The sequence below is a fragment of the Mobula hypostoma genome, chromosome 12 (assembly GCF_963921235.1).
Source record: "Mobula hypostoma chromosome 12, sMobHyp1.1, whole genome shotgun sequence".
Taxonomy (NCBI): Eukaryota; Metazoa; Chordata; class Chondrichthyes; order Myliobatiformes; family Myliobatidae; genus Mobula; species Mobula hypostoma.
In genome coordinates this window covers 81,620,506-81,630,444 of record NC_086108.1, presented here as the reverse complement: position 1 = coordinate 81,630,444, position 9,939 = coordinate 81,620,506, and the positions used below count along the sequence as shown (strand labels likewise).

Here is a 9,939-nt window from a genome sequence, read left to right as displayed (position 1 = left end):
AAGGAAGCTGTATTGAAGCTATAGAAAACGTTGTTAGGCCGTACATGGAGTACTGAATTCAGTTTTGGTCATCCCTTTAAAGGAGGGATGTGGGGGTTTTGGAGTGGGTATGGAAGAGGTTTGCCAGGATGTTGCCTGGATTAGAGGGAACGTTCAAAGGGGAGAGGTTGAATAAACTTGAGCCTTATTCTCTGCAGTTACAGATTCTGAGGGGAGAACCGAGAGAAGTTTATAAGATCAAAATCAGAGTCAGGTTTATTGACATTGACATAAATTGTGAAGCCTATTTAGAGTAGACAATTGGTATCATTTTCCCAGCATTGAAATGTATATTATCAAAGCACATGAATTTATGGTGAGAGCAGGCAAGTTTGAAGAGGATTTCTGCAGGGCAAATTTTTTTTACACAGAGGATGATAGGTAGCTGGAATATGTTGCCGGTGTTGTACTGGAGGCAAATACAACAGAGACTTTTAAGAGCTCTTGGATAGCCACATGTAGCCAGAAGGGATTGGTTAAATGTTTTATTATGAGTTTAATTTGTTTGGTATAACATCGTGGGTCAAAGGACCTGTTCCTGTGCTGTATGGTTCTATGTTCAAAGATAAATATTGATAGTTTAGAACTGATATCAGAGCATTTTGAGATAGTTAGGACAATGCACCCTATAGCACATTTAAGAGTGATGGTGTAAAGGAATATTAGCAACTAGCATGTGCAAAGTAGTAGTTCCTGTTGAACAGTAGTAGTTACACATATTAGTCTTTATGATACTTAAAAGCTATAAGTATGAACTAAAAATACTTGAGCATTGAGAATGCACAAAGGGGAAGCAGTTGAATAGTGATTGTTCCCTGGTGTCTGAATCTTCACAAATGTAACCCACTCATTATTCAATGGCAAATGAAGGCACATAAATGTGTATTGTACTCCATGCTTATGGAAAATTGAGTTCTTTATTTCACTGAACAAAAGAATTGTCCAGATAATATGTCAAATGGAAAGTACATTGTCTTCAGTTGTCTATTTATTTTTGAAAGGAAAGTGATTTTTTTGAAAATTGCTGTGATGCCTGGAACAGTTCTTAATTGTCTTAGAATATCTAAAATAAAAATAATAATTGTTGGAAACACTATTCAGGTTGGGAGATACCTGCAAAAAGAGAAATACTGTAATGTTAATATGTTTTGTTGTATCTAAACAATTCTATAGAATTTTTTGAGGGAATCACCAGGAAAGTTGATGAAAGCAAGGCAGTGGATGTTGTCTACATGGACTTCAGCAAGGCCTTTGATAATATCCTACCAGGGAAGTTGATCAAGAAGATTTAGTCACTTGGTGTTCAAGATGAGGTAGTAAATTGAATTAGACATGGGCTTTGCAGGAGAAGCCAATGAGTGATAGTACACGGTTGCCTCTCTGACCGGAGGCCTGTGACTAGTGGTGTGCTGAAGGGGTTGGTGCTGGTTCAATTGTTGCTTGTCATCTACATCAATGATCTGGGTGCTAATGTACTTTGTAGTAAATAGGATCAGCAAATTTTCAGATGACATCAAAATTAGGGGTGGAGTGGACAGTGAGGAAGGCTATCAAAACTTACATGGTGAGCAGTGGGGTAGAGCAGAGGGATCTGGGAATACAGATCCCTCATTCCTTGAAGTGGGGGGTGCTGGTGGTCACAAAATAAAAGTCTTTGGCACATTGACATCCTGTGCTGAGTACAGGACTGCAATGTTATGTCAAAATTGTATAAGACATTGGTGAGGCTTAATATGGAGTATTGTGTGCAGTTTTGGTCACCTACCTATAGGAATGATGTCAATAAAATTGAAAGTGTGCAGAGAAAATTTAGGATGTTGCCAAGAACTGAGGACCTGAGTTATAGGGAAAGGTTGAATAGCTTAATACTTTATTCCCTTGAGCGTAGGAGAATGGGAGGAGGCTTGGCAGAAGTATACAAAATCATGAGGGGTATAGATAAGTTAATGCAAGTAGGCTTCTTCCACTGAGGTTGAGTGGGACTAGAACTAGAGGTCATAGGTTAAGGGTGAAAGGTGAAATGTTTAAGGGAAATATGAGGAGGAATTTCTTCACTCAGAGGGTGCTGAGAGTGTGGAATGAGCTGCCAGTGGAAGTGAAGGATATGGATTCAATTTCAACATTTAAGAGAAACTTGGATAGGTACATAGATGGGAGTGGTATGGAGGGCTGTGGACCAGCTGCAGGTGGATGGGACTGGTCAGATTTGGCACAGACTAGATGGGCTGAAGAGCCTGTTTCTGTGCTGTAGAGTTCTATGACTCTATGTTTCAGATGATTTGTCAGAACAGTTTGAATAATACTTACTGTGTCAGTCAATGATTGACCTTTTCCCTCATTGCCAATTTCCTCCACTAACCCCATATCCCATAATTCCATGAACCTCTGCACACAGTAGATGGAAACCTACTGAGTGATCCTTCATGGTCTTTTGCTGCAGTAGCCCACCCACTTCAGTGTGCGATGTGTTGTGCAGTCAGAGATGCACTTCAGCTCACCACTTTGGTAACGTGCGGTTATTTGGGTTACAGTCGCCTTCCTGTCAGCCTGAACTTGTCTGGCCATTCTCCTCTGACCTCTCTCAGTGCTTTTGCCTACAGAACTGCTGCTCACTGGATTTATTTTGTGTGTGTTTCGCACCTTTCTAGAGACTGGTGTGTGTGTGTGTGTGAAAATCCCACGAGATCACCAGTTTCTGAGATACTCAAACCTCCCTGTCTGGCATCAGCAATCAAAGTCACTTAGATCACGGTTCTTCCCCATTCTGATGTTTGGTCTGAACAACAACTGAACCTCTGTGACCATGTCTGCATGTTTTTATGTATTGAACTGTTACCACATGATTGACTGATTAAATTCTTCCAGTAATGAGTAGTGCTACAAGTGTACCCTAGTAAAGTGGCACTGAATGTATGCATGGAATGGTCTGTCTGGATGGCATACAAACTAAAGCTCTTTCCTGTCAACAACAAGCTAATCCCAATTATACTTACTGTACATAGTGCACAATAGTTCAGAATTTTCAATAGTCAAGTTTGCTGGGTTCAGATGTTAACTTGATGAAATTTAAAGGGCAGGTGCAAATTTCGGCACAGTCCTCGGTCACCATTGGTCGGAAAGGAACACATCTCCCAAAATGCAAGAGGACGCCGAGAAGTCCTGGACGCTGCCGCTCTCTGCGCTGCTCCCACGTGTTGTCACCAGTGCGATCTATAAAGAGATCGGCGAGCAGAGCCGGGGATCAAAGCCCGTTAGCGACGGCGAGCAGACCCGGTGGCTCAGAAACCAGGTACCCCGTATCCAGGTAGTATGAGAGACCGGTACCGCTGGGCGAATGAGTTGTAACCTTGCTGCTACGGGCAGGTTGATCAGAGCCCTTGTTACTGACAAATGGAAGTAACAAACTTCCAATACGGAGAGTAAGCTTAGAGGCAAAGGTACTTTTAAAATCGGAATCTCACTGATCTGAGTTTCTGGTAGGAACAGAGCGATCAGAGCTCAGGTGCCGACAAGATCAGGGTCTCTGGTAGTGGCAGGGAGATTAGAGTCTCTGGTACTGACAAGGTTGTCAGTCCCGGTATCAACAGGGTTGATCAGTGCCGGCACTCACAGCGAGAGCAGTATCTCCGGTGCCGATAGCTTCAATACTGACAACTCTGGGTAAAGGCAGAAAGTTCGGAACTCCCGGTACCGGTAGGGAAAGGCCAGCCCCCCGGGACGGGCAGAACCAGAGCCCCTGGACTGCCAGCATCAGCTCCCGGTAAGGACAACAGCAGAGACCCAGGACCTGGCGGCAGGGGTGACCGATGGAGCCGGTTACTGGAAGCCCTGATGTACTCCCGGGGACATACTCCATCTCCGGGCTGAACGCCTCCGTCACGAACGGCACGGAGCTCGGGGTGCTGCCCTTGCTAACCGACGCCTGGCTGGTACCGCTGTTCCTCGCTCTCATCCTACTACTGGGGCTCGTCGGCAACTCCCTGGTCATCCATGTGATTAGCAAACATCCGCAGATGAAGACGGCCACGAACTTCTACATCGGTGAGTATCGGCTGCGCCCGAAAAGTAGCAATGGTCAGACAGGGCGGGGAAGATCGTCCAGAAAGTCGAGGATGGGGCGGGGGGGGGGCGTTGTCGGGGTATAGGAGGCGAGATGGTCAGATGAGCGGAGAGAGTGAAGATGGTCAGGGGTGAGGATGCGAGAGTGCGGGAGATGTCAGGGGCACGATAGAGACAGTGGGGAGGTGGTCGGGGGAAAGGAGGAGAAGGTGGGGGGTGGTTGATTAGCAGAAAGATAGAGAGGGTTGGGGAGGTTGAGAAGAGGAGTGAGGGTGGGGGAGATGTCGGGGGAAGTGAGGAAAAGGTGAGGGAGATGTCTGGGGAGATGAGGAGAAGATAGTGGAGGTTGCTTCAGGAGGCAGAGCAGAGTATGAGGAGGTAGTCAGAAAAGAGGAAGCAAGAACAAGGAAAGTGCTCAGGGGAGAGGAAGAAAAGGTGAAGACATCACCAGGGTGGAGGAGGCAACTGTGGGGGAGATGGTCAGAAGAGATCAGGTGAACGTGGGAGAGGTTAGGAAATATGGAAAAGGTGGGAGGGGTTAGTCATAGGCAAGGAAGATGTTCAGCGGATGAGGTGAAGGTGAGGGAGATGGTCAGGGGAGATGAGAGGATAGGGTGGATAGTCAGGGAAGATAAAGCAATGGTGTGGGAGATGGCAAGGGTTGGGGAGATGAGAGTGGGGTAGATGGTCGGGGAGAGGAAGCAATGGTGGGGAAGATAGTCAGGGAGAGGAGTTGAGGTTGAAGGAGATGGTCATGGGAGAGAAGGTGAGGGTGGGGAGATGGTTAGAGTAGAGGGAAAGGTGGGGGAGATGGTCAGGGGAGAGGAAGCAATGGTGGGGGCGACAGTCAGGGAGAGGAGTTGAGGTTGAAGGAGATGGTCATGGGAGAGGAAGTGAGGGTGGGGGAGATGGTCATGATAGAGGAGATGATGGTATAGGAGATGGTCAGTAGAGAGGAGGAGAGTTCTGAGGATATGTTAGGGGAAAGGTAGAAAGTGTGGGGAGATAGTTAGGGGAGAGGGGCCAGGGTGGGAGAGATGGTCAAGTGAGATGAGGCGAGTGTGGGGGAGATGACATGGGAAAGGTAGAGTGTGGGTGAGATAGCAGGGGATAGGAGGAAAGAGTATGGAAATGGTCAGGGGAGAGGAGGTGAGTATGAGAGAGATAGTATGGGGAGAAGAGGAAAGGGTGGTGATATGGTCAGGGGAGAGGAGGCGAGGGTGGGAGAGGGTTGGTCAAAGGAGAAGAGATGAGTGTGAGGGAGCTGATAGGGCAAGATCAGGTGAAGATGAGCAAGATGGTTGGGGAGAGGAGGCAAGTGTGGGGCAGATGACAGGGGAGTGTTGGAAAGATTTGGGAAATGGTCAGGGAAGAGGAGGCGAGGGTGGGAGAGGAGGCAAAGGCAGGGAGATTTTCAGGGGAGAGCAGGTGCAGGTAGGGGCAAGATGGAGAGAATGGGGGAGTTGGTCAGGGGAGAGGAAGTATAAGTTGGGGAGATGGACAGCGGAGAGGAGGTGAGTGTGGGAGAGGAGGCAAGTTTGTGGGAGATTTTCAGGGAAGAGTGGGTGAGGGTAGGGACAAGTGGAGAGAGGGGGGAGATGGTGTGGGGAGAGGAGGAGAAGGAGGGGTTGTTGGATCAGGGGAAAGGTGGAGGTTGCTCAGGGGAAAGGTGTTGATGGTGGGGCAGATCGGTAGGGGAGAGTTAAGGGTGGCGGAGATGCGGAGAAAGTGGTGTTCAGGCAGAGGAGAGGAGGCAAATGTGAGGGAGATTGGCGGGGAGGTGGTGAGGGTGGGGGAGATGGTAAAGGGAGAGGAGGCTAGGATAGGGATAGGGGAGATGGGCGGGGGAGAGGAGGCAAAGGTGAATGAGATTGGCAAGAGAGTAGGGGCATTGATTGTGTGGATAGTCAGAGGTTTTCTCCCAGGGCTGAAATGGCTGCCACAAGAGGACACAGGTTTAAGGTGCTTGGGAGTAGGTACAGAGGAGATGTCAGGGGTAAGTTTTTCACTCAGAGAGTGGTGAATGTGTGGAATAGGCTGCCGGCAACAGTGGTGGAGGCGTATATGATAGGGTCTTTTAAGAGACTTTTAGATAGGTACATGGAGCTTAGTAAAATAGAGGGCTATAGGTAAGCCGAGTAATTTCTAAGGTAGGGACATGTTCAGCACAACTCTGTGGGCTGAAGGGCCTGTATTGTGCTGTAGGTTTTCTATGTTTCTTTCTTTTCCACTCTTTTAATTAATTTTCAAAATTATAAACATAACAACAGTATTACCGAACAGAGATTGGGATTACATTATTAATAATTGACATTGCAAATATAGCACTGGTAATAATACAGATATATAAAGTTTCCCAAACTCTAAATATAATTAAACATGGTAAAGGGATAAATGAGAAAAAAACTAACCCCTCCCCCGCAAATTAGAAAAGGAAAAAAAGACATATTAATTAAACTAAGCGATATTAACCTAAACTAAATAAAATTAAAAACAGAACTATAGAAAAAAAAAGACAGGCTAACATATTACATTGGATAGAATCATTAACGTCATTAACTCCACTCCTCTATCCATGTATTTTAAGTTAAAAAAAAGGCTTTGAAAAGGTCAAACTACATCATTTGGAAATGTTGAATAAATGGTCTCCAAGCTTCTTCAAATTTAATCGAAGAGTTGGAGGTGCCACTTCGAATTTTCTCTAAATTTAAACAAGATATAGTTTGAGATAACCATTGAAATGTAGTAGGGAGATTGACCTCTTTCCAGTTCAATAAGATAAATTTTCTAGCCATTAATGTTGAAAAAGCAATCATCCGACAAGCTGAAGGGGATAAGTAACTATCTCCCATCATTGGTAACCCAAAAATTGCAGTAACAGCGTGTGGTTGTAAATTAATACTCAAAACAGTAGAAATAATATCAAAGGTATCTTTCCAATATTTATGCAAGAAAGGGCAAGACCAAAACATATGAGTCAAGGAAGCAACTTCAGAATGGCATCTATCACAAATTGGGCTTATATGTGAATAGAAACGAGCTAATTTGTCTTTAGTTTTTTTATGTTTCTATGTTTCTAAGAGGCGAGGGTGAGGGAGATGATTAAGGGAGAGGAGGCGAGAGTTGGGGAGATGCTCAGGGGAGAGGAGGTGAGGATGGGGGAGGTGGATGGGGAGAGGACAAGAAGGTAGGGTAGGTGATTGATCAGGAGAGAGGAGGTGAGTATGTGGGCAATAGTGTGGGGAGAGGAGATGAATGAGAGGAAGATCATCAGTGGAGAGGAGGAAAGGGTTGGGGAAATGGCCAGGGTGAAAAAGGAGGAAAGTGGGGAGATGGTCAGGGGACAAGAGGGCAATAGTGGGGAGCTTGATCAGAAGAGAGGAGGTGGGTGTGGGGGAGATGGTCAGGGGAAGCAAGTGTGGGGGAGGTAGTCCCGGAAGAAGAGGTGAGGGTTGGAAAGATGTTCAGGAGAAAGGAGGTGAGAGTGAGGTAAATGGTCAGGGAATACAGGTGAGGCAGATGTCAGGGGAAAAGTGGAAAGTGTGGGGGTGTTTGGTTAACAGAGAGGGGGTGAGGGTGGGGGGGGATGTCAGGGGAAAGGTGGAGAGGGTGGGCATGTGGCTGAGGATAGGAAGACCTGGAGGGGAGATCATCAGGGGAGTGGAGGAGAAGGTGGGGAATATTGGTCAGGGGAGAGGAGGTGAGGATTGGGCAGATGACAGGGGAGAGGTAGACAGTCTGGAGGAGGTAGTAGGGCATAGGAGGAAAGGGTGGTGAGACAGTTAGGGAAGAGGTAGCGAGTGTAGGGGAGACGGTTGGGGAGAGGAGGGAAGGGTGGGGAGATGGTTGGGAAGAGGAGGCGTTGGTCAGTGATATGGTCAGGGGAGTGTGGGGGGCGTTGGTGTAGGGAGAGGAGGAGAGAGTGGGGGAGATGGTCAGGGCTGAGAGTATTGATCAGGGAAGAGGAGACGTGGGTGGGGTATGTGGTCAGGGGTAAGTTAGGGAGGATGGAGAACATGGGTGGGGATAGGAGGAAAGGATGAGTTGATCAGGAGAGAGGAGGTGAGGATGGGGGAGATAGTCGGGGGCGTGGAGACATGGGTAGGGTATATGGTCATGGGAAAGGGCAGGAGACACAGGACCATAAGACCATAAGACGTAACAGGAGAATTACGTCTTATGCAAGGAGAATCCTATTGAGTCTGCTCCACCAGTCCATCATGGCTACTCAACCCCGTGCACCTGCCTTCTTGCCATATCCTTTGATGCCCTGACCGATCAGGAAATGATCAAATTCTGCCTTAAGTATACCCAAGACTTAGCCTCCACCGCAGTCTGTGGCAGGCCATTCCACAGATTCACTACTCTCTGGCTAAATAAAATCCTCCTAACCTCTGTTCTAAAAGGCCATCCCTCAATTGTGTGGCTGTGCCCCCTAGTTCTGAATATCCCCACCAGAAGAAACATCCTCTCCACATCCACATTATCTAGTCCTTTCAACATTTGGTAGGTTTCAATGAAATCCCAACGCATTCTTCTAAATTCCAGTGAGTACAGGCCCAAAGCTGCCAAAAGCTCTTCATATGTTAACCCCTTCATTCCTAGAATCATCCTTGTGAACATCCTCGAATCTCTCTCCAATGACAACACATCCTTTCTGAGATATGGGGCCCAAAACTGTTGACAATACTCCAAGTGTGGCTTGACCAGTGTCTTATAAAGGCTTGGCATTATCTCCTTGCTTTTATATTCTATCCTCCTTGAAATGAATGCCAACGTTGCATTTGCCTTCTTTACCATAGACTCAACCGTAAATTAACCTTCTGGGAGTCTTCCACGAGGACTCCTAAGTCCCTCTGCACCTCTGATGTTTGAACCTTCTCCCTATTTAGATAATAGTCCACACTATTGTTCCTTTTACCAAAATGCATTTTCATACATTTCCCAACACTGTATTCCATCTGCCACTTTATTGCCCATTCTTCCAATTTGTCTAAGTCCTGCTGTAATAGCATTGCTTCCGCAGCACTACCTAACCCTTCCCCCACCTATCTTCATATCATCCGCAAACTTAGCCACAAAGCCATCAATTCCATTACCTAAATCATTGACAAACAATGTGAAAAGTAGCAGCCCCAATACTGACCCCTGAGGAACACCACTAGTCACTGGCAGCCAGCCAGAAAAGGCCACTTTTATTCCCACTCGCTGTCTCCTGCCTGCAGCCATTCCTCTATCCATGCCAGTATCTTTCCTGTTACGCCTTCAGATTTTACCTTGTTCAGCAGCCTCATGTTTGGCATTTTATCAAATGCCTTCTGAAAATCCAAGTAAATGACATCCACTGTCCTCTCCTTTATCCACCCTGCTTGTTACTTATTTGAAGAACTCTAACAGATCTGTCAGGCAAAATTTCCCATGATATAAACCATGCTGACTTTGAATTATCTTATCATTAGTCTCCAAGTACCCTGAAACCTGATCCTTAATAATGGGCTCTGACACTTCCCAACCACTGAGATTAGGCTAACTGGCCTATAATTTCCTTTCTTTTGCCTTCCTCCCTCCTTAAAGAGTGGAGTGATATCTGCAATTTTCCAGTTCTCTGGAACCATGCCAGAATCAAGTGATTCTTGAAAGATCATGACCAGTGCATCCGCTGTCTCTTCAGCAACCTCACTTCGAGCTCTGGGATGTAGTCCAGGTGACTTATCTGCCTTAAAACCTTTGAGTTTGCCTAACACTTTTTCCTTTGTAATAGCAATGGCGCTCACTCTTGCTCCCTGACAGTTATGGACCTGTGGCACACTGTTAGTGTCTTCTACAGAGAAGATATATGCA

General features: G+C 46.4%; 1 protein-coding gene across 1 annotated transcript in view; it reads left to right on the top strand.

Annotated features, from left to right (window-relative positions):
* Positions 1 to 3,845: 3,845 nt before the first annotated feature.
* The window catches only part of kiss1ra (KISS1 receptor a), a 30,848-nt gene continuing 24,754 nt past the window's right edge, over positions 3,846 to 9,939 (top strand). Inside the window, exon 1 of the mRNA XM_063063457.1 lies at positions 3,846 to 4,080. Coding sequence (XP_062919527.1) covers positions 3,846 to 4,080 — 235 coding nt within the window. The remainder of the gene's footprint in view (positions 4,081 to 9,939) is intronic.